This window comes from Coregonus lavaretus, assembly GCF_964263955.1.
Source record: "Coregonus lavaretus genome assembly, contig: HAP1_SCAFFOLD_813, whole genome shotgun sequence".
NCBI classification, from domain to species: Eukaryota; Metazoa; Chordata; class Actinopteri; order Salmoniformes; family Salmonidae; genus Coregonus; species Coregonus lavaretus.
In genome coordinates, this window is record NW_028164391.1 from 66,947 (window position 1) to 91,802 (window position 24,856).

The window sequence follows — 24,856 nt, forward strand, 5'->3', positions numbered from 1 at the left end:
CTGGACGGGGGTGAAACAATTCACTAAAAGAAAAGTAAATTCCACTACGGGGAAGAGAAAATGAACATTAATCCACACAAACTACGAAAGAATTTCAGTCATTCGAAACCTCGAATCCCCTGTTCAGGCTCTGGGGGCCTGAGAGGGTGGGTCTGCATGAGTCAATAAATGTGTAGCTCAGATGGTAGAGCATGGCGCTTGCAACGCCAGGGTTGTGGGTTCGTTTCCCACGGGAGGCCAGTATGAAAAAATGTATGCACTCACTAACTGTAAGTCGCTCTGGATAAGAGCTTCTGCTAAATGACGTAAATGTAAAAATAAAACAAGTTATTCACTACCATCAGTCCTTCAGCTCCTTCAGCTCCTTAGATAATAGGAGACAGACTGAAATGCCCTGATTTTGGCCACCTCCATCTCTTTCACCCTATTTGGGCATTCCAAAGATGTCGCCTCAGGTTCGCCACCACAGTTACTACACTTTATTCCTCTCTTCTTCTACACAGTCTCCATCAAAGTGATCTTCCTTCACATCTGGGCTCCTTCCGTCTGCAGACACTCTCTACATGACCCAAATGTTCACGTCTTACACCGCAATGGCCTGGATACAAAAGCTCTGACAGGGTAGTACACATATCCCAGCTGTCCTCGGTTTGGGGGGGGGGGGGACGACGACTCCACGTCGAAAAACAGAACAGACGACGAACATCGAAAACAGAACAGACAAACTCTTCTCCTTCCCAGTGTTGCCAACTTAGCGACTTTGTCGCTATATTTAGCGACTATTCAGACCCCTCTAGCGACACATTTTCAAAAAAAATGGACTGCCGACAAATCTATCGACTTTTTCTGGTGTTATTGGAGACTTTTGGAGACTCTGACGTGAAAGCACGTATCGTTCTTACTCTTCTCAACGAGCAGTGGGTGCTGCCGTGGGCATCGGGCCCCACCCCCGTCCCAAAGCACTCACAGGCGGCCCAGTCCCTCCCAGCTGCAGTCAGAGCAGGAGATGTTCACCCCTCCGCGTACAGACTGCAAATGAATCGCGCATGCGGGAAGACGCCGCTGGCTGATCCCACCCTGGCTGATCCCACCCTGGCTGATCCCGCCCTGGCTGATCCCGCCGCTGGCTGATCCCACCCTGGCTGATCCCACCCTGGCTGATCTCTCCCTGGCTGATCCCGCCCTGGCTGATCCCACCCTGGCTGATCCCGCCCTGGCTGAACCCACCCTGGCTGATCCCACCCTGGCTGATCTCTCCCTGGCTGATCCCACCCTGGCTGATCCCTCCCTGGCTGATCCCACCCTGGCTGATCTCTCCCTGGCTGATCCCGACCTGGCTGATCCCGCCCTGGCTGATCCCGCCCTGGCTGATCCCACCCTGGCTGATCCCACCCTGGCTTACATTCAGGGTGGGATGTAAATGTAAAATGTTCTTTGTCTAAAATAAATCACTGCACAAAAATAAATCACTGCATTTGACTCCCACAGCCTCAGTCCACTGTGTGTGTGACTCTCTGTGACATCAGCTAAACACCTAGCTGGCTAGCTCATCATGTCTCAGTCTAAACTGTACACTCAAAAATACAGAAAGGAGTGGGAATCAAACCCTGAATTCAAAGGCTGGTTGAAGCCGTTTATTGGAGATGATACACGGGCATACTGCCTGTATTGTAAGGCTGATTTCTACGCCAAACTTAGTGATGTAAAAAAAACACATGACAACTCAAAAACATACTCAAAAGGCAAAGCCTTATAACAGTTCCACCCAAAACAAGCTGCCATTTATGGTTTAAAAAATTGACTCTGCAAAAAAGACTGAGGCCACCATGGCATTAGCTATCGCTGACCACTGTTCCATGCTGGCATGTGATCACATTGGAGAAGCATGTAGAGCTGCTTTCTCAGACTCCACTGCTGCTACCCACTTCAAAACGCACAGGACAAAGTGCACAGAAATGATTAATGGTGTTCTAGCACCATACTTTCTGAAAAAGTTGGTCGCAGATGTGGGTGACCAGCGTTTCAGCCTCCTCCTCGATGAGTCCACGGATGTAAGTGTTTCTAAGTACCTGGGGGGGTTGTGATAAGGTACTTTAGTGACACCAAGCAGACAATTGTATCAACAAATTTTTTTTTTGACTTCTAGTGACTTTTAGGACAGCCAATAGCTCCTTTCCTTACTGGGGAGTTGTCAAGACTGCCCACTGCTCCTTCCTTCCATTAACCACACGATTCATCCTATGAACGTCGACCACTCCAGGATTTTTTGGGTGCCCTGCTCCGTAGCTCAAAACACAACACAGGATAATAATTAACTAGAGGGAGGCCAACAAACGTTCCTTTTGATCAGCTGAAAAACACGAAATCAATGCAAGCGCACTCCTCTTGTATTTCACTGACTACTGTACCCAAGGCTTTTTTCACCATTTTGGATCCTGTCCACGATCCACCAAATCGGGCCCCGATTCACTGAGGTATAATAAGAACAGCACCAATACTCCCAGAAAACGAACTCTTACCAGATACCATGGGGTAAAACCAACTCTAGACGTTTCCTTTCCCCACAATAATTGTACTTAATTTTCCATCCTTTTTGGACAAAAGTCCATTCATCCTTATTTCCACCGCCATCAGATTCAAGCGCCTTCTCCGCTTCCGCCATCGTCCTTCCCCCGAAACAACGCCACCTGCTGGAGAAGCCAGATGTTGGCCCCAGGTATCCCTCTCGCTACGCCTCTTCCTCTCTGCTTTTTGGTCTACTCGCACCGGATATGACGTTGTTCTTGAACTTCCCATTCAATCGGCCCGAATCAGTCTTTCATGTAGTTGCAAGCTACATTCTTCTAAAAGTAGTAGAAAATGCACTTATCTCCGCTGTAAATGGTATTGCCAACGAGGTAAGTGGCTTTCTTACCGTTTCAGATTCAAGCGGAAAGATGTGTAGATTTTTTTCTCATATGAAAATGGGTCAAGGTAGCTAATAAATACATGGCGTTGACTCCCACGCTATGCTAAGCTAACTAGCTAGCTCGTTACCTTAGCATTCTAGCAAGACTAGAGGGACTGCGTGCAGACGTGACCGTTTCAGTTTTTATCCCATGACCTGTCAAACTGTCACTAACGATGTCGTTAGCAGAACTGGGTTGCACATCGAGCAGTATATGGACATACATATAGCGATATTATGGACAGACAGGTTAACGTTAGCTATGGCTAGTGTGCAGGTTACTGCTTTAATTTCACTGAAGTTGATTGACAGCTGTCATTTAAAGCGCAGCATTCCACTTTCTATGCTTATCTAGGAGTTTCGGTATTTAGTGCAGCCTTCTAATAGGCATGTAATTGATCATATCCTAGCTAATTTGAGCTCACGCACGTGTACTATTCTTCTAACAGGTATTTACCAAAGTGTAACGTTACAGATAAAGTCATCTTTTTACGGGAACAATGGTGAAGTACTTTGCCTGCGTGGGTCTTCTGAAAAGTTCCTGGGACCAAGTCTGCACTGCTTTCTGGGAGCGATATCCCAACCCCTACAGGTAAGAAAGATACCCTTAACCTAGCCCAATACTGGACAAAAGGAGCCTAAAGTTAATCCTTAGTCCAGCGTTTCCCAAACTCGGTCCTGGGGACCACAAGGGGTGCACGTTTTAGTTTTTGCCTTAGCACTGCACAGCTGATTTAAAAATAATCAAAGCTTGATGGTGAGTTAATTATTTGAATCAGCTGTGTAGTGCTAGGGCAAAAACCAAAACGTTCACCCCTTAGGGTTTGGGAAACGCTGCCTATGTCCAAGAACCTTACATGTTCTGTTTATAGGGCGAATTGGCTCTGGAAGCCAAAACAGCCAAATACTCCATCTAAACGTGAATCGATTCTCAACTGCTGTACTGTCCTAGAAACACAAAGCCCTCTACTTTCATATCACATCAAAATTATTTCACAAAAGCAAAATACACATTTACTGTACACAGTTGCTGCCAGCAGTATTTTTCAGTGACAATACGTTTGTGGCGTCTGTCTGTCCATTTACACACAGGAAACGCAGATAGCTAATTAGCACAGGTATTAGCACAGCTAATTAGCACAGGTAGTCCACTCTGTCTTCCATCTGTAAACGAGCGCTGTAACATGGAGAGATGGCCGGGTGGGAACCCTATAATGGTGTGTATCAATTTAGCATTTCGATTTTTGAGAATTATTTCTCGCCGGTATGAAAGATAAGGTCCTTATGGTTCCAAAACCATACCGCAAGCGATGCGTGTTAATGGTCAGACCGAGCATCGCGGCTCTAAACAAAACTCCTCCCTACAGAAGACGCCTTCGTCCAATGACTCTTATGTGTAATGTAATGGAACTTTCCTGTGGATATTCTGTCTAAAATTTTGAGTGAATGAAGGACCAATCGCACAGACAACCGGTAGAGTAAGTTCAAATGTAATTTTATTAAACAGTCTGGCTTGTAAGGAACACTTCAACAATTTTGCAGAGATACGTTTTAGACTGTATATCAAGCATTGCTTGAATAATTAGGCAACCCCTACAGGTAAGAAAGATAGTGTAGACATCACAACGTTGTAGCATAGAGATGGATAGACATCACAACGTTGTAACATAGAGATGGATAGACATCACAACGTTGTAACATAGAGATGGATAGACATCACAACGTTGTAACATAGAGATGGATAGACATCACAACGTTGTAACATAGAGATGGATAGACATCACAACGTTGTAGCATAGAGATGGATAGACATCACAACGTTGTAACATAGAGATGGATAGACATCACAACGTTGTAGCATAGAGATGGATAGACATCACAACGTTGTAACATAGAGATGGATAGACATCACAACGTTGGAGCATAGAGATGGATAGACATCACAACGTTGTAACATAGAGATGGATAGACATCACAACGTTGGAGCATAGAGATGGATAGACATCACAACGTTGTAACATAGAGATGGATAGACATCACAACGTTGTAACATAGAGATGGATAGACATCACAACGTTGTAGCATAGAGATGGATAGACATCACAACGTTGTAACATAGAGATGGATAGACATCACAACGTTGTAGCATAGAGATGGATAGACATCACAACGTTGTAGCATAGAGATGGATAGACATCACAACGTTGTAGCATAGAGATGGATAGACATCACAACGTTGTAGCATAGAGATGGATAGACATCACAACGTTGTAGCATAGAGATGGATAGACATCACAACGTTGGAGCATAGAGATGGATAGACATCACAACGTTGTAGCATAGAGATGGATAGACATCACAACGTTGTAGCATAGAGATGGATAGACATCACAACGTTGGAGCATAGAGATGGATAGACATCACAACGTTGGAGCATAGAGATGGATAGACATCACAACGTTGGAGCATAGAGATGGATAGACATCACAACGTTGGAGCATAGAGATGGATAGACATCACAACGTTGGAGCATAGAGATGGATAGACATCACAACGTTGTAGCATAGAGATGGATAGACATCACAACGTTGGAGCATAGAGATGGATAGACATCACAACGTTGGAGCATAGAGATGGATAGACATCACAACGTTGGAGCATAGAGATGGATAGACATCACAACGTTGGAGCATAGAGATGGATAGACATCACAACGTTGGAGCATAGAGATGGATAGACATCACAACGTTGGAGCATAGAGATGGATAGACATCACAACGTTGGAGCATAGAGATGGATAGACATCGCAACGTTGGAGCATAGAGATGGATAGACATCGCAACGTTGGAGCATAGAGATGGATAGACATCGCAACGTTGGAGCATAGAGATGGATAGACATCGCAACGTTGGAGCATAGAGATGGATAGACATCGCAACGTTGGAGCATAGAGATGGATAGACATCACAACGTTGGAGCATAGAGATGGATAGACATCACAACGTTGGAGCATAGAGATGGATAGACATCACAACGTTGTAGCATAGAGATGTGTAGACATCACAACGTTGGAGCATAGAGATGGATAGACATCACAACGTTGGAGCATAGAGATGGATAGACATCACAACGTTGGAGCATAGAGATGGATAGACATCACAACGTTGTAGCCTAGAGATGGATAGACATCACAACGTTGGAGCATAGAGATGGATAGACATCACAACGTTGGAGCATAGAGATGGATAGACATCACAACGTTGTAGCATAGAGATGGATAGACATCACAACGTTGTAGCAGTCCCGTCACTGCGTCTGTCACGGGGCAGCGCCATTGAGACAGATACAATGTTGCGACCTCTAATCTTGCAGTATCCCTAATCTTGCAATCATACCTAATTCACCCCTTCAGTCTCCTCTTCCCCAGCATGTCTTCACCCCTCCCATCTCCTCTCTTGCTCCAAAGTCTCTGATAGTTTTTCCAATTCAATCATCTCTTCTCTGCCCACAGTAACCATGTCCTAACGGAGGACATCATCTTCAGGGAGGTAACCCCCGGTAACTGTCTGGTCTCTAGACGACTGCTGACCAAAACGAACCGCGCCCCTCGCTGGATGGAGAAGTACCTGCCGGTTACCATGGCGAGGCACGCCTACATCATCGAGGATTCCATCGTGGACCCCCAGAACAGAACCATGACAACGCTGACTTGGAACATCAGCCACGCACGCATGATGGTACGTGTGACCCCACTGGGATTCGAACTGTGACTGTGTTGGCCCGCTGAGCTAAAGCCTAGGCATTAGCTCAGGGAGCCAACGCAAGTCTTCATCTTTGAATTTACACTACGTGGTCAAAAGTATGTGGACACCCGCTCGTCGAACATCTCATTCCAAAATCATGGGTATTAATATGGAGTTGGTCCCCCCCTTTGCTGCTATAATAGCCTCCACTCTTCTGGGAAGGCTTTCCACTAGATGTTGGAACATTGCTGCGGGGACTTGCTTCCATTCAGCCACAAGAGCATTAGTGAGGTCGGGCACTGATGTTGGGCGATTAGGCCCGGCTTGCAGTCGGCGTTCCAATTAATCCCAAAGGTGTTCGACGGGGTTGAGGTCAGGGCTTTGTGCAGACCAGTAAAGTTCTTCCACACCAATCTCGACAAACCATTTCTGTATGGACCTCGCTTTGTGCACGGGGGCATTGTCATGCTGAAACAGGAAAGGGCCTTCCCAAAACAGTTGCCACAAAGTTGGAAGCACAGAATCGTCTAGAATGTAATTGTATGCTGTAGCGTTAAGATTTCCCTTCACTGGAACTAAGGGGCCTAGCTCGAACCATGAAAAACAGCCCCAGACCATTATTCCTCCTCTACCAAACTTTACAGTTGCCACTATGCATTGGGGCAGGTAGCGTTCTCCTGGCGTCCGCCAAACCCAGATTCGTCCGTCGGACTGCCAGATGGTGAAGGGTGATTCATCACTCCAGAGAACGCGTTTCCACTGCTCCAGAGTCCAATGGTGGCGAGCTTTACACCACTCCAGCCAACGCTTGGCATTGTGCATGGTGATCTTAGGCTTGTGTGCGGCTGCTCGGCCATGGAAACCCATTTCATGAAGCTCCCGACGAACAGTTGTTGTGCTGACGTTGCTTCCAGAGGCAGTTTGGAACTCAGTAGTGAGTGTTGCAACCGAGGACAGACGATTTTTACGAGCTACGCGCTTCAGCACTCAGCGGTCCCATTCTATGAGCTTGTGTGGCCTACCACTTCGCGGCTGAGCCGTTGTTGCTCCTAGACGTTTCACTTCATAATAACAGCACTTACAGTTGACCGGGGCAGCTCTAGCAGGGCAGAAATTTGACCAACTGACTTGTTGGAAAGGTGGCATCCTATGACGGTGCCACGTTGAAAGTCACTGAGCTCTTCAGTATGGCCATTCTACTGCCAATGTTTGTCTATGGAGATTGCATGGCTGTGTGCTCGATTTTATACACCTGTCAGCAACGGGTGTGGCTGAAATAGCTGAATCCACTAATGTGAAGGAGTGTCCACATACTTTTGGCCATGTAGTGTATTTGAATTTGAGCAGTATTTCCCTTTCACTATGAAGAACCAGGTCTTTATACTGCTCTGCACTGTATATCTCCTACTGCAGTTCATAAATCACATTATAGACTCCATCGGCTATGTACAGTGCATTCAGAAAGTATTCAGACCCCTTGACTTTTTACACATTTTGTTACGTTACAGCCTTATTCTAAAATGGATTAAAACATTTTTTTCCCTCATCAATCTACACACAATACCCCATAATGACTAAGCAAAAACAGTTTAAAAAATATATATATATATTGAGACATCCAACCTGTATTGTCGTTTCATGACCAGAGACAAATCTTCAAAGGCACAGTATTTATTTATTCGGAGTGGCACATGCATTCACACAGTCTTGATTTATAGGATCCTTTCCACTATATGATTGATATGTCAAGTGGTAAAATACCAAGTTATCAATTAAAAGTTTATGGAAAAACTGCACTTGTCTTTGTGAAAATTACAGTTCATTAAATATTCTACAGCTGTAATGTCATCAATCAAATCAAACTTTATTGATAGTGCATTCGGAAAGTATTCAGACCCCTTCACTTTTCCACATTTTGTTACAGCCTCATTCTAAAATGGATTAAATTGTTTTTTTCCCTCATCAATCTACACACAATACACCATAATGACTGAGCAAAAACAGGTTTTTAGACATTTTTGCAAAAGTATTAAAAATAACAAACTGAAATATCACATTTACATAACTATCCAAACCCTTTACTTTGTTGAAGCACCTTTGGCAGCGATTACAGCCTTGAGTCTTCTTGGGTATGATGCTACAAGCTTGGCACACCTGTATTTGGGGAGTTTCTCCCATCATCTCTGCAGATCCTCTCAAGCTCTGTCAGGTTGGATGGGGAGCGTCGCTGCACAGCTATTTTCAGGTCTCTCCAGAGATGTTCGATCGGGTTCAAGTCCGGGCTCTGGCTGGGCCACTCAAGGACATTCAGAGACTTGTCCCGAAGCCACTCCTGCGTTGTCTTGGCTGTGTGCTTAGGGTTGTTGTCCTTTTGGAAGGTAAATCTTCGCCCCAGTCTGAGGTCCTGAGCGCTCTGGAGCAGGTTTTCATCAATGATCTCTCTGTACTTTGCTCCGTTCATCTTTCCCTCGATCCTGACTAGTCTCCCAGTCCCTTCCGCTGAAAAACATCCCCACAGCATGATGCTGCCACCACCATGCTTCACTGTAGGGATGGTGCCAGGTTTCCTCCAGACGTGACGCTTGACATTCAGGCCACAGAGTTCAATCTTGGTTTCATCAGACCAGAGAATCTTGTTTCTCATTGTCTGAGAGTCTTTAGGTGCCTTTTGGCAAACTCCAAGCGGGCTGTCATGTGCCTTTTACTGAAGAGTGGCTTCCTTCTGGCCACTTTACCATAAAGGCCTGATTGGTGGAGTGCTGCAGAGATGGTTGTCCTTCTGGAAGGTTCTCCTATCTCCACAGAGGAACACTGGAGCTCTGTCAGAGTGACCATCGGCTTCTTGGTCACCTCCCTGACCAAGGCCTTTCTCCCCCAATTGATCAGTTGGGGCCGGGCGGCCAGCTCTAGGAAGAGTCTTGGTGGTTCCAAACTTCTTCCATTTAAGAATGATGGAGGCCACTGTGTTCTTGGGGACCTTCAATGCTGCAGACATTTGTGGTACCCTTCCCCAGATCTGTGCCTCGACACAATCCTGTCTCGGAGCTCTACAGACAATTCCTTCGACCTCATGGCTTGGTTTTTGCTCTGACATGCACTGTCAACTTTGGGACCTTTTATATAGACAGGTGTGTGCCATTCCAAATCATGTCCAATCAATTGAATTTACCACAGGTGGACTCCAATCAACATCTCAAGGATGATCAATGGAAACAGGATGCACCTGAGCTCAATTTCGAGTCTCATAGCAAAGGGTCTGAATATTCATGCAAATAAGGTATTTCTGTTTTATATTTTTAATACATTTGCAAACATTTCTAAAAACCTGTTTTTCACTTTGTCATTATGGGGTATTGTGTGTAGATTGATGAGGAAAACAATTAATTTAATCAATTTTAGAATAAGGCTGTAACACAACAAAATGTGGAAAAAGTCAAGGGGTCTGAATACTTTCCGAATGCGCTATATACACTATACTGTAGTCATAATAAGGTCTTGTTATGTTTTGATTCCCCTGTCAGTCTGTGGAGGAGCGTTGTGAGTACAGAATTAACCCTGACAACACCAGCTGGACGGAGATTAACAGAGAGGCCTGGATCTCGTCCAACGTCTACGGGCTCTCCAGAGCTATACAGGTGTGTGCAGTCCGAAACCCACCCCGCCAGGGGGAAGTGGTACTGGTACTATATAGCTATCCATGTAGATATATGAGTTACAGAAAGACTGTCGTAAAGGAACCACAAGCTGGCCATTTGCCTGTTCAGCCTGTGTAGAAGTTGTTGAATGATTGACTGTCTGGTATCTGACTTTGATAAACCCAGTTGGGTTCTAACTCTGAAAGTTAAGACATGTCCACACTAACTGCCAGCAACTACTAACATCATTCACTGTCTGTCGTTAGATCTGTTTGCGCCGTCAATTGTCAAGCTTGTCCAGGCTATTCTGTCACACCGTAACCACCACATGGTAAGAAATGTGACCGTTCCTGGTGCAAAAACACTGTGCTATCCCGGAGCTCGAGTAAATGACATTACTAAGCTGCTCCAGAATGTTCTCCGCCAGGACATGGACATCGATTCTATCGTAGACCATGTGGGGTTTTAATTACATTATGAAGCGCAGCTCTGAACAGTTGAAACTGGATTTTAAAGAGCTGATTGACTCTCTTCTAGACACTAATAAAAGACCCATCATATCTGGCCCTGTACCCTCTCTGAATCATGGCATCATATCTGGCCCTGTACCCTCTCTGAATCATGGCATCATATCTGGCCCTGTGCCCTCTCTGAATCGTGGTATTTAACGCTTTAGCAGGATTCTTTCTCTTCACAACTGGCTATGTGATTATTGCAGCTCAATGGGTGTAACTTTTGTTGACAATTTCGATACCTTTTGGAAACAAAACACGTTTTATGAGGAGGATGGGATCCACCCAAATAATTTGGGTTCCTGGATCCTTTCAAAGCATTATAAGGCTGCGTTGAGACAATGACTTATCAATGACCCAAGCCCAGCTCAATTAAACCCTACAATTGTGTCACTGAGTTGTCATAATGCTTCAGCAAATGTACATTATCCTAAGGGCGTTGGAAGACATCATGTAACTAACCTAATTTATGTCCCTCTAACTGCCCTGAATGCCTCTGCTGATCCTACAGCTGTTGTATGCAGTAATCATGTGCCTATGAACCAGATTTATGCTGTTAGCACTGAGGCTGTGTGCCCTAGTAGGAAGTCCACTGTGTGCAGCTCACCCTGCACTAACATAAATAACATGAGAATATCTACTTCTGCTAAGCTTCCCAGAAAAGCAATGAAAACAAGCAAGCATCCCAGAAAAGTGCTCAAAATAGCCCACGTTAACATATGTAGATTAAGAAACGAGGTTCATGAAATCAATAACTTGCTAGGATCAGATTACATTCATATTCTGACTATCTCTGAAACTCACTTAGACAATACCTTTGATACAGTGGTAGCAATACAAGGTGATAACATTTACAGAAAAGACAGAAATGCCAGTGGTGTTGCTGTTTATATTCAGAACCACATTCCTGTAAAGCTTAGAGAGGATCTCATGTTAAATACTGTTGAAGTAATATGGCTACAGGTTCATCTGCCTCACCTAAAGCCCATTCTGGTGGGAAGCTGCTATAGACCACCAAGTGATAACAGTCAGTATCTGGATAACGTGTGTGAAATGCTTGATAATGTATGTGATATCAACAGAGAGATATATTATCTGCGTGATTTAAAATATTGACTGGCTTTCATCAAAGCTGCCCACTCAAGAAAAAGCTTCAAACTGTAACCAGTGACTGCAACCTGGTTCAGGTTATCAGTCAACCTACCAGGGTGGTTACAAACAGCACAGGAATGAGATCATCAACATGTATTGATCACATCTTTACTAATGCTGCAGAAATGTGCTTGAAAGCAGAATCCAGATCCATCGGATGTAGTGATCACAATATAGTAGCCATATCTAGGAAAGGAAAGGCTGGGCCTAATATAGTGTATAAGAGGTCATACAATACGTTTTGTAGTGATTCCTGTGTTGTTGATGTAAAGAAATTGTTGTTGTTTTGTTATTGTTTGTAGTGATTCCTATGTTGATGATGTAAAGAATATATGTTGGTCCGTGGTGTGTAATGAGGAGCAACCAGACACTGCACTTGACACATTTATGAAATTGCTTATCCCAGTTACTAATAAGCATGCACCCATTTAAGAAAATGACTGTAAACAATCCCTGTGGATTGATGAGGAATTGAAAAATTGTATGGTTGAGAGGGATGAGGCAAAAGGAATGGCAAATAAGTCTGGCTGCACAACTGATTGGCAAACGTATTGCAAATTGAGAAATCATGTGACTAAACTGAATAAAAAGAAGAAGAAACTACACTATGAAACAAAGATAAATGACATAAAGAATGATAGTAAAAAGCTTTGGAGCTCCTTCAATTACATTTTGGAAAAAAAGGCAAACTCAGCTCCATCATTCATTGAATCAGATGGCTCATTCATCACAAAACCGACTGATATTGCCAACTACTGTAATGCTTTTTTCATTGGCAAGATTATCAAACTTAGGCATGACATGCCAGCAACAAACGCTGACACTACACATCCAAGTATATCTGACCAAATTATGAAAGACAATAATTTTAATTTTGAGTTCCGTAAAGTGATTGTGGAAGAGGTGAAAAGTATTATTGTCGATCAACAATGACAAGCCACAGGGGTCTGACTACTTTGATGGAAAATTACTGAGGATAATAGCAGACGATATTGCCACTCCTATTTGCCATATTTTCAATTTAAGCCTACTAGAATGTGTGTGCCCCCAGGCTTGGAGGGCAGCAAAAGTCATTCCCCTACCTAAGAATAGTAAAGACCCATGGGGCGGCGCACAATTGGCCCAGCGTCGTCCAGGGTAGGGGAGGGAATGGCCGGAAGGGATGTAGCTCAGTTGGTAGAGCATGGCGTTTGCAACGCCAGGGTTGTGGGTTCGATTCCCACGGGGGGCCAGTATGAAAAATAAAAAATGTATTCACTAACTGTAAGTCGCTCTGGATAAGAGCGTCTGCTAAATGACTAAAATGTAAAGCCCTCTTAACTGGCTCAAATGGCTGACCAATCAGCCTGTTACCAACCCTTAGTACGGTTTTGGAATAAATTGTGTTTGACCAGATACAATGCTATTTTACATTAAACAAATTGACAACAGACTTCCAGAACGCTTATAGGGAAGGACATTCAACAAGCACAGCACTTACACAAATGACTGATGATTGGCTGAGAGAAATCGATGATAAAAATATTGTGGGGGCTGTTTTGTTAGACTTCAGTGCGGCTTTTGACATTATCGATCATAGTCTGCTGCTGGAAAAACGTATGTGTTATGGCTTTACACCCCCTGATATGATGTGGATAAAGATTTACCTGTCTAACAGAACACAGAGGGTGTTCTTTAATGGAAGCCTATCCAACATAATCCAGGTAGAATCAGGAATTCCCCAGGGCAGCTGTCTAGGCCCCTTACTTTTATTCAAACTTTACTAACGACATGCCACTGGCTTTGAGTAAAGCCAGTGTGTCTATGTATGTGGATGACTCAACACTATACACGTCAGCTACTACAGCGACTGAAATGACTGCAACATTTAACAAAGAGCTGGAGTTAGTTTCAGAGTGGGTGGCAAGGAATAAGTTAGTCCTAAATATTTCTTAAACTAAAAACATTTTATTTGGGACAAATCATTCACTAAACCCTAAACCTCAACTAAATCTTGTATTATATAATGTGGAAATTGAGCAAGTTGAGGTGACTAAACTGCTTGGAGTAACCCTGGATTGTAAACTGTCATGGTCAAAACATATTGATACAACAGTAGCTAAGATGGGGAGAAGTCTGTCCATAATAAAGCACTGCTCTGCCTTCTATCAACAAGGCAGGTCCTTTTTACATTTACATTACATTTTAGTCATTTAGCAGACGCTCTTTTCCAGAGCGAATTACAGGAGCAATTAGGGTTAAGTGCCTTGCTCAAGGGCACATCGACAGATTTTCACCTAGTCGGCTCGGGGATTAGAACCAGCGACCTTTCGGTTACTGGCACAACGCTCTTAACCACTAAGCTACCTGCTGCCCCATCAACAAGGCAGGTCCTACAGGCTCTAGTTTTGTCGCACCTGGACTACTGTTCAGTCGTGTGGTCAGGTGCCACAGAGGGACTTAGGAAAATTGCAATTGGCTCAGAACAGGGCAGCACGGCTGGCCCTTGGATGTACACAGAGAGCTAATATTAATAATATGCATGTCAATCTCTCCTGGCTCAAAGTGGAGGAGAGATTGACGTCATCACTACTTGTATTTGTTTAAACGACTAGCACACAGCTCAGACACCCATGCATACCCCACAAGACATGCCACCAGAGGTCTCTTCACAGTCCCCAAGTCCAGAACAGACAATGGGAGGCACACAGTACTACATAGAGCCATGACTACATGGAACTCTATTCCACATCAGGTAACTGATGCAAGCAGTAGAATCAGATTTTTTAAAAATAAACCAGATAAAAATACACCTTATGGAACAGCGGGGACTGTGAAGCAACACAAACACAGGCACAGACACATGCATACACACACACGATAACATACGCACTATACACACATACACACGGATTTTGTGTTGTAGATATGTGGTAGTATAGTAGAGGCCTGAGGGCACACACTTAATGTGTTGTGAAATCTGTTATGAAGGTATTGTAATGTTTTAAAATGTATAACTGCCTTAATTTTGCTGGACCCCAGGAAGAGTATTAATGGGGATCCATAATAAATACAAATACAAATAAAATACACCACAGGAACTAACGTTACTCAATGTCAGTCATACCACACAACAAGACCAGACCTCCCCATCTGTCATACCCTAACCATCATTCATCTCTGGCCTCACTTTACAGGAATTCGGCCTTGCCCGGTTCAAGACCAGTGTTACAAAGACCATGAAAGGGTTTGAATACGTCCTGGCCAAAATGCAAGGTAAGATGGATGGCAGTAGTTTTATTACGCTGTAAAATAAGGTGGGCCGATCAGTTCAGGTCCTTATTATTAGCGGTACTGTGTTTGTGGTGGAGAGGTAGAAACACTTGGATCAGATGGATGAACTGTTGTAGGAGGGTCGTTTTTATTAGTTCAATACAGAGAGGGACTGGCTATACTATATAGTTTTACAGTTTAATGTGCTATAAAAGGAACGGTCTCTTTGCTTGAATCTTTCATAGCAACAAGACATGCTGGAGTCTAGTCTCATCAGTTACAATCATATTCTACCAAGGACTACATTTAGGTTCAGACTACTGCTGCTTATCTGGTCTAAACCAGTCCCTGATTACAGGGGACCAATGACTGGTGTCCCAGGTCTAAACCAGTCCCTGATTACAGGGGACCAATGACTGGTGTCCCAGGTCTAAACCAGTCCCTGATTACAGGGGACCAATGACTGGTGTCCCAGGTCTAAACCAGTCCCTGATTACAGGGGACCAATGACTGGTGTCCCAGGTCTAAACCAGTCCCTGATTACAGGGGAGTAATGACTGGTGTCCCAGGTCTAAACCAGTCCCTGATTACAGGGGACCAATGACTGGTGTCCCAGGTCTAAACCAGTCCCTGATTACAGGGGAGTAATGACTGGTGTCCCAGGTCTAAACCAGTCCCTGATTACAGGGGACCAATGACTGGTGTCCCAGGTCTAAACCAGTCCCTGATTACAGGGGACCAATGACTGGTGTCCCAGGTCTAAACCAGTCCCTGATTACAGGGGAGTAATGACTGGTGTCCCAGGTCTAAACCAGTCCCTGATTTATAGGGGACCAATGACTGGTGTCCCAGGTCTAAACCAGTCCCTGATTACAGGGGACCAATGACTGGTGTCCCAGGTCTAAACCAGTCCCTGATTACAGGGGACCAATGACTGGTGTCCCAGGTCTAAACCAGTCCCTGATTACAGGGGAGCAATGACTGGTGTCCCAGGTCTAAACCAGTCCCTGATTTATAGGGGAGCAATGACTGGTGTCCCAGGTCTAAACCAGTCCCTGATTACAGGGGACCAATGACTGGTGTCCCAGGTCTAAACCAGTCCCTGATTACAGGGGAGCAATGACTGGTGTCCCAGGTCTAAACCAGTCCCTGATTACAGGGGACCAATGACTGGTGTCCCAGGTCTAAACCAGTCCCTGATTTATAGGGGAGCAATGACTGGTGTCCCAGGTCTAAACCAGTCCCTGATTACAGTGGAGCAATGACTGGTGTCCCAGGTCTAAACCAGTCCCTGATTTATAGGGGACCAATGACTGGTGTCCCAGGTCTAAACCAGTCCCTGATTTATAGGGGAACAGTGGAACAAAGCAGTGGAACTGGCTTCCAGGTTGGGTTTGAATTTGAGGGATCTAAACTCTCCTTCCAAGGAAACCAACCATGTTCTAACCACCATGTTTCCTCTCGCTCTCTTTTCTCTAACCACCATGTTTCCTCTCGCTCTCTTTTCTCTAACCACCATGTTTCCTCTCGCTCTCTCTTCTCTAACCACCATGTTTCCTCTTTCTCTCTTCTCTAACCACCATGTTTCATCTCGCTCTCTCTTCTCTAACCACCATGTTTCCTCTCGCTCTCTCTTCTCTAACCACCATGTTTCCTCTCGCTCTCTCTTCTCTAACCACCATGTTTCCCCTCGCTCTCTTCTCTAACCACCATGTTTCCTCTTTCTCTCTTCTCTAACCACCATGTTGCCTCTCGCTCTCTCTTCTCTAACCACCATGTTGCCTCTTTCTCTCTTCTCTAACCACCATGTTTCCCCGCCTCTCTCTTCTCTAACTGCCACGTTACCTTTCTCTCTCCCCTCTCTCTCTCTCTCTCTCTGTCTCTCTCTCTCTCTCTCTCTCTGTGTCTCCCTCTCCCTCTCTCTCTCTGTGTCTCTGTGTCTCTCTGTCTCTCTGTCTCTCTCTCTCCCTCTCTCTCTCCCTCTCTCTCTCCTCTCCCTCTCCCTCTCCCTCTCCCTCTCCTCTCTCTCTCTCTCAATTCAATTTAAGGGCTTTATTGGCATGGGAAACGTGTGTTAACATTGCCAAAGCAAGTGAAGTAGATAGTAAACAAAAGTGAAATAAACAATAAATATTAACAGTAAACCTTACACTCAGAAGTTCCAAAAGAATAAAGACATTTCAAATGTCATATTATGTATATATACAGTGTTGTAACAATGTGCAAATAGTTAAAGTACAAATGGGAAAATAAATAAACATAAATATGGGTTGTATTTACAATGGTGTTTGTTCTTCACTGGTTGCCCTTTTCTTGTGGCAACAGGTCACAAATCTTGCTGCTGTGATTTCTCCCAATATATATGGGAGTTTATCAAAATGGGGTTTGTTTTCGAATTCTTTGTGGATCTGTGTAATCTGAGGGAAATATGTCTCTCTAATATGGTCATACATTTGTCAGGAGGTTAGGAAGTGCAGCTCAGTTTCCACCTCATTTTGTGGGCAGTGTGCGCATAGCCTGTCTACTCTTGAGAGCCAGGTCTGCCTACGGCCGCCTTTCTCAATAGCAAGGCTATGCTCACTGAGTCTGTACATAGTCAAAGCTTTCCTTTAAATTTGGGTCAGTCACAGTGGTCCGGTATTCTGCCACTGTGTACTCTCTGTTTAAGGCCAAATAGTATTCTAGTTTGCTCAGTTTTTTTGTTAATTCTTTCCAATGTGTCAAGTAATTCTCTTTTTGTTTTCTCATTATTTGGTTGGGTCTAATTGTGTTGCTGTCCTGGGGCTCTGTGGGCTCTGTGGGGTCTGTTTGTGTTTGTGAACAGAGCCCCAGGACCAGCTTACTTAGGGGACTCTTCTCCAAGTTCATCTCTCTGTAGGTGATGGCTTTGTTATGGAAGGTTTGGGAATCGCTTCCTTTTAAGTGGTTATAGAATTTAACAGCCCTTTTCTGGATTTTGATCATTAGCGGGTATCGGCCTAATTCTGCTCTGGAAATGATTGATTTCCCCCTCCAGGATGGAGAAGCTGTCTTCATTAAAGTATGGGGATTCTAGTGGGGGGATATAGGTAGCACACAGGAGGACATTTTTCTCTGTTGAGATAATTTCCTTTTGAATTTCTACCCAAATGTAAAATGTTCCTGTTTTGATTAATTTAATAGAGTGAGTTAGGTCTGCTCTATACCAAATTAGCATACCCCCTGAGTCCCTTCCCTGTTTCACACCTGGTAGTTTGGTGGATGGGACTACCAGCTCTCTGTAACCTAGAGGGCAACCAGTGGGTCCATCTCCTCTATACCATGTTTCTTGTAGGATGACAATGTCTGTATTTCTGATTTCTTTGGTGAAGTCCAGGTTCCTGCTCTTTAGGCCAAAGGCAGATGACCTCAGGCCTTGGATATTCCAGGATGAGACAGTGAAGGCTTTGTGTTCCATAAAGTGTCCAATGTTGTTAGTCGTGTGGTTTGGCCTCAGGCCAGTAATTGTGAGCAGAGCCTGCTGAGCATCTGGTACATGCCATTGGCTTGGGCTAGTGTAAGAGTGGGGGTTGGGCCTGTTTGCCTGCTCACGGCCTGGGCGTATGTGTGACTTTCATGTTGAGGCCCTCTTTGCGGGAGTGGGGGGCTTGGGGTGGGTAGGAGGGGCATAGGTCTGATCTGATGGGGCCTAAATGGGGTGTGGGCATGGTTGACATGGGGGGGGGGTGTTAATTGGTGGGGGTGGGGGTGTGGATGTGGCTGGTGGTGCTGTGGTCTGGATGTAGGTCCTCTCGGCGGGGATCCTCTGTGTGTGTAGGTCCGGGGGGGGGGGGGGGTCTCGCTGGCCTGGGCGGGGTGTCTGTTAATCTGTTGCTCCTGTGTGAGGTGTTGGGTCTGCGGTTGAGGGCGATATCCTTTAGGGTCCGGGCGAAGGTGGGCACTGCTGCCTTGTATAGGTGGACCTGGTCGTAAAGGCTGTTCAAGTCCAGGGTGGAGTGGAGGGCCAAGTAGACATTAGGGTTTGAGGCACAGTGACGGGAAATGCATTCTCCCGCTGTGTGGTGGCAGGGTGGAAGTATTTTCGTGGTAGCAGGGTGGAGATAACCACTTGGGGAAAGTAGAAGAAGCTTTTTCTATCACTCCCTTGAGTGATGTGGCCACCCTTTCCTGCTGTGTTCTCAGGTCATTTGTGCCTGTGTGTATTATTATGTGGCTGGGTGATCCTAGTCGGTCCTCAGACAGAAGGTCAAGGGCGCGCTGGGTGTTTGGACACCAGAGTTTAGACACTGTGTGTTCGGGAAAAAGTTTATTTTCTTGTATGTATTTCCCGTTTGAGTCCATAAGGAGTACAATCTGTGGCTTGTGTATGTCCTCAGTGGGTGTGGGGGGGTCGTCAGGAGGGCTCTCAGGGTGGCTGACAGGGGGGGTGATCAGAGGGGTTGGGATCCCCTGGGCTTGGGGTTCTTCATTTGTTTGTCTGGCTGTGATTTCGAGACTATGGTCAGGGTCTAGGGTGTACTGTTCTGCTGCGGTGTCGAGACTTTGGTCAGGATCTGAGGTGGGCTGTTCTGCTGGCTTCTCTGCGGGGGTGGCCAGCTCTCTAATGGGTTGTTCTCTGTCACCCGTCATCGTTCTCACCTTCTCCTCCAGCACTCTGATCCTCTCCTCTAGTGCTCTGTTCTTCTCCTGCTCCTGCTCTTTCTCCTGTTGATGTTGTCTCACCACAGTCCAGAGTGCAGACATGTCTCTCTCCACCTCCAGCTCTTCAGGTCTAGTTAAGGGGGTGTTGTTGTGCTGGACTGTTGTCTGGGTCTGTGCTGACTGGAGTGTGTTCACCTGCTGTTCCAGCTCCACCTGCCTTACCTCCAGCTGGGTGAAGTTATCCTTCATTTCAGTGAGGGAGTAGTACTCTGTGCTGGGAAGTTGACTTTCCGCTTGGGGATGCTCTGTGGGGTTATTTAATGAAGAGTTCTGGTCTGACCCGCTCGGGGTAGGGGTATCTTTCTCAAGGGAGAGCTTCTCCTGCTGAGCTATTTCTTTGATTAGGTGAAAGTCCAGCTGGAACTGTTTGGGGTTGCCCTGTACCATTACTGTTCCAGATTTATAGAGATTTATATTAGCTGACTCAGAGTCCTCGTTGTCTAGTATCCTGAGTTTCCACCCATCGCTAACACCCCCCCTCTTAACAGAGGGGTAGTGTGCTAATATAGCACTGTGCCATGCCAGGGGATGGTCTGTGTGGAACATTAAGTTGCTTATGTTCCCATTTTTATAAAAGTCAGCAAAAAGTGTCTCCTGATTTCCCATAAGGAGCTTCATTTTGTACTCTTTTCGTGTCTTATCATTCTTTACATTCAGAGGGTGTATTTTAATGACCTCTGAACAGCGGGGGGGTGCTTCTAAGGCCTCTCCATTTGGTTGGGGTAGACTGTACGACTCTCCTGCCATTGTTGGGCTCAAGGGCTTTGACACCTCTCACTTCACACCTCAGTGCTAATTGAAGTTGTATCTCTTTGTACAAGCAAGCTTAAGCTTGGTAGCCTTCGCATTCAGTCCTTATAAAGTAAAATATATCACTGTAATGTATTTTTCTTCTTGGTTTTTGAAAGTGAAAAATAGCTTCAGACTAAACATTACTCACTCAATTCCAGGTTGGATGGTGTTTTCAGGTTTCAGTTTGTTTGCCAGAGCATTTGCTGTATAGTTTGGGAATAGTCATCCTTGGTAGTAGAAAGCCTTCCAGGTAATTCCGTCCAAAATCAGGGTGTAGGTTTGGAGTGAAGGTTATGTTGTGGAGGGTAGCATCCTGTATATGTCCCTGCCAAAAAATCCTACTTTATCTAACTCTAAATCTATATTTTTTGAAAAAACATCCTAAAAAATGCAAGAGCAATGTCTTTGAGCTCTCTCTCTGTCTGTCTGTCTGTCTGTCTGTCTGTCTGTCTGTCTGTCTGTCTGTCTGTCTCCCTCTGTCTTCTCTAACCACCATGTTTCCTCTGTCTTCTCTAACCACCATGTTTCCTCTGTCTTCTCTAACCACCATGTTTCCTCTGTCTTCTCTAACCACCATGTTTCCTCTGTCTTCTCTAACCACCATGTTTCCTCTGTCTTCTCTAACCACCATGTTTCCTCTGTCTTCTCTAACCACCATGTCTCCTCTCTCTCTCTTCTCCTCCAGGTGAGATCCCCTCCAGGACCCTGGCTGAGCATGCTACAGAGAGGGCCAGGGAGACTGCTCTGGCAGCTAAAGAGAGAGCCAAAGACCTGGCCTCACAGGCTCACAAGAAACAACAGTATGTCTGAGCTGCCAGCGTAGGGTGAAGTTGTCCCTAGATGCTGATATGGTTAGGATTGGGGCAGGGGAAGCTGATCCATGATCTCTTCCAAGAAAACTTCAACCCGGAGCGCGAGGTGCCAGTGGGAGGAACATTGGCCAGACCTGCCTGGATTCAAAGACTATTTAGAAATAATTTCAAGTACTTTATCTGGGATTGATTAAGCATGCCTGGCATAATGGGAACCAATAGAATACTGCAAACCCATGCTCATCCGGCGCTCCAGACAGGCTCAAGCAAATACAAAAATGGATTTCAAAAATGTTGAATAGTATTTGAACTCAGGTCTGGTTGGCTCTAACTTGCTGGTCCAGAATCAGATTTTATTCAACCCCCCTAATGATTACCTTTGGAGGTAGGGGAATCTGATCTGTGATTAGGGTTGCAAAATTCCGGTAACTTTTCACAAAATTCGCAGGTTTTCCAGAAAAACCAGTTGAAAGATTCCCGGACCAGGAGGGAAGCAGGACGTCTGGAATCCTCCAACCAGGATTTCTGGGTATTTTGTGAATGCTTTAGTAATTTTGCAACCGTAGGTGTGACCGTGAGCTAGGGGATGGACCATTAGTAAAATTTAGCTTGATCTGAAAATGTGGTCGGAGGCTTCGTATGGAGGGTGTGACGCAATTCCGAAGCCTCCGGAGGCATGCAGAGGCCAAATCAAGCTCCGTACCGAATCGCCGTGCGACTCCCAAATTTTGTAACAATGCAGAGGGCTCCGTATAGCTCCGCAGTGACTTGATTGGTTGATTTTAGGTGAGGGAGGGAGGTCCTGTGTAAACACAAACTCACTTCCTGGACATCTTCCCTCACAACAGCTCTGCGAAGCGCCCAAAAAAAAGTATGTTTGCTCTGACTTCTGCAGAGGCTGCAGCGTACTGCTGTCTGGCCTGGGTCTCAATAGCCCTCACTAGCTTCCTTTCCCTGTCTCCTTTCCTTCGGCACAGTACTCTTTTAACAGGTCGGTGAAAGCACTGGACTAGTTTCCATTGTACTCCCTCCACCTGTCATGGTCTTATCAGTTAGTGTGTAGATGCTGATCTCAATGAGACAAACCCTGCATAAATGAAGGCTACATATTAGTAGTGAAAGTGAAAGGAAGCGATGAGGCTAAACGCTATGGAAGTGGTTACTGTACGTCACATCATTTTTAAACTTGAGTAACTAGATTGATCTTGTTATTGTTGGGAGGTATGCGGCGGCATTAGGGATCCCACCCAGCAGGTGATCTACTTACTGCGGCATTAGGGATCCCACCCAGCAGGTGATCTACTTACTGCGGCATTAGGGATCCCACCCAGCAGGTGATCTACTTACTGCGGCATTAGGGATCCCACCCAGCAGGTGATCTACTTACTGCGGCATTAGGGATCCCACCCAGCAGGTGATCTACTTACTGCGGCATTAGGGATCCCACCCAACAGGTGATCTACTTACTGCGGCATTAGGGATCCCACCCAGCAGGTGATCTACTTACTGCGGCATTAGGGATCCCACCCAGCAGGTGATCTACTGTGATCTACGACGTTGGTGTTTGTCTGTCTTGTCCTTTATGGGAAGCTAGTACAAGAGACTGGTTCATGTCTCCAGAAATGACTTGTGACTCTTGTTAGGTTTCCATCTTGCTGTCCACCTACTGAACACTTTCATAGCCACCATGAGGATGATAAGAGTTTCACGCGGTTGGGTGAAGCTGTCCCTAGACGCTGATATTGGGTCAGTTTAGCATTTCCCCCACTAATGGTTAGGATTGGGGGAGGGGGAGCTGATACTGGATCTGTAAACCTACCCACCATTCCCTCCAACTCAGTGGGTGCGTCCCAAAATTGCACCCTATTCCCTATATAGTGCAACTACTTTTGACAAGAGCCCTATAGACCCTGATCTAAAGTAGTGCCCTAAATAGGGAATGGGGTGACATTTTTGGGAGTCAGCCAGCCTCGGTGCCCTTCTGTCTTTTACCAGTACAAGAGTCAACGGTGTAGTTCCTTTACGTCATATGGTCTGTTTCTCACCCTGTAGATGACTGGCCACATGTCTTTATTTACGTTTTGTGTTTTAGGCTTACTAGTGTAAATGTTTCTGCTAGCTAGACTGCTCAAAAAGCAAATCTCAAAGAAGTCTCACTCAGTCTTGATTCATCACTCTTTGCTATAAGAGTTATGGCGCTTAATTTAATTTTTTGATTCAGAATGATATTTCATTTGCTTAAAATTGAAGTTGTTACTAGTGTGATGATGGGGGTCCACATTGCTTGAACGTGATCGGCCTGGGCTGCTGCTGGGCTTTCTCTTGGCGTTGTGAAAAGACAGGATTGCTGAGGATGTCGTCGTCTGTCTGCTTGAGTCTTTTAAAGACACGCTCTGGAACTGTATCACATCCAGGGTGTGACTGTCGTTTTTCAACCTCCCGTTTTGGGCTGGATGTGTCAGTGTGTAGTTCCTTTAACCAATAATGCTCGAGGGGGTGTGGCATGTGGCCAATATACCGCGGCTAAGGGCTGCTCTTATGCACGACGCAACGCGGAGTCCCTGGATACAGCCCTTAGCCGCGGTATATTGGCCATATACCACAAACCCCTGAGGTGCCTTATTGCTATTATAAACTGGTTACCAACACAATTAGAGCAGTAAAAATGTTTTGTCATACTCGTGGAATACGGTCTGATATACCACAGCTGTCAGCCAATCCGCATTCAGGCTTGAACCACCCAATTTAGAAACATGCATAATCTATGAGCAGAATTACTGTCTCACCTCAATTAGCCATGAGATCCCTAGTTTGAATGAGACTGTTTTTCTAACACTTTTCCCCCCACGTGGGCCAGCCCTCAAGCAATTAGTTCTAGCCAGTGAGCTTCAGCCCCTCGACATTTGAGTGACAGCTAGCAAGATTACAGAGAGAGAGAGGGAGCAATGACATGGTGCACATCTGCACATATGTGACGTAGTACACGATATTCGGGGACCACTTTTGGCTCGTGAGCTCTACTTTCAGAACTACTGGCTAAAAAGTATACAAAAGTACTGGATAATCTCTTTTAAAAAATGAATGAATACAAATTATGAATGTGCTATGTTTGAGCAACAGTATCGGCTTATTGATGAATACCAATAAATATTTTCTGTTTGTTTTCCTCAATCTCATAGTACCTTGTGTCTGCCTTGAATAAGAAGGAAGTGATTATTTTTCAATATTACAAATATGTATTCATATATAAAAGGCCCTAGTATAGAAATGCTACATGAGAGTACTGGGACAGAGAAAGACTGGTGACTGCATACAGACATTTTCTTGTTGC

At 45.2% G+C, this 24,856-nt stretch overlaps 1 protein-coding gene across 3 annotated transcripts; it reads left to right on the forward strand.

Moving 5' to 3' along the window:
- The first annotated feature begins 2,767 nt into the window (after positions 1-2,767).
- On the forward strand, positions 2,768-24,696 carry LOC311117079 (PRELI domain-containing protein 1, mitochondrial-like). 3 transcript variants are annotated; one of them, XM_084192065.1, is made up of 6 exons: positions 2,768-2,897; positions 3,397-3,539; positions 6,459-6,684; positions 10,212-10,325; positions 15,166-15,244; positions 21,399-24,696. In XM_084192065.1, the coding sequence occupies exons 2-6, from the start codon at positions 3,448-3,450 to the stop codon at positions 21,521-21,523; spliced, it is 636 nt and encodes a 211-aa protein (XP_084048191.1). In that variant the 5' UTR covers positions 2,768-2,897; positions 3,397-3,447; the 3' UTR covers positions 21,524-24,696. The 3 variants fall into 3 exon arrangements, with proteins under 3 accessions (XP_084048191.1, XP_084048193.1, XP_084048192.1); XM_084192066.1 differs by having other exon boundaries at positions 2,791-2,897; positions 3,423-3,539; XM_084192067.1 differs by lacking the exon at positions 10,212-10,325 and having other exon boundaries at positions 2,780-2,897.
- The last annotated feature ends 160 nt before the right edge of the window (positions 24,697-24,856 follow it).

What these genes read in the sequence shown, in the direction of transcription:
- LOC311117079 (XM_084192065.1), top strand. Translation starts at nt 3,448, where the DNA reads ATGGTGAAGTACTTTGCCTGCGTGGGTCTTCTGAAAAGTTCCTGGGAC. An exon ending in CGATATCCCAACCCCTACAG is followed by an intron (nt 3,540 to 6,458) that starts GTAAGAAAGATA and finishes CTCTGCCCACAG; the next exon opens with TAACCATGTCCTAACGGAGG. An exon ending in CGTCCTGGCCAAAATGCAAG is followed by an intron (nt 15,245 to 21,398) that starts GTAAGATGGATG and finishes CTTCTCCTCCAG; the next exon opens with GTGAGATCCCCTCCAGGACC.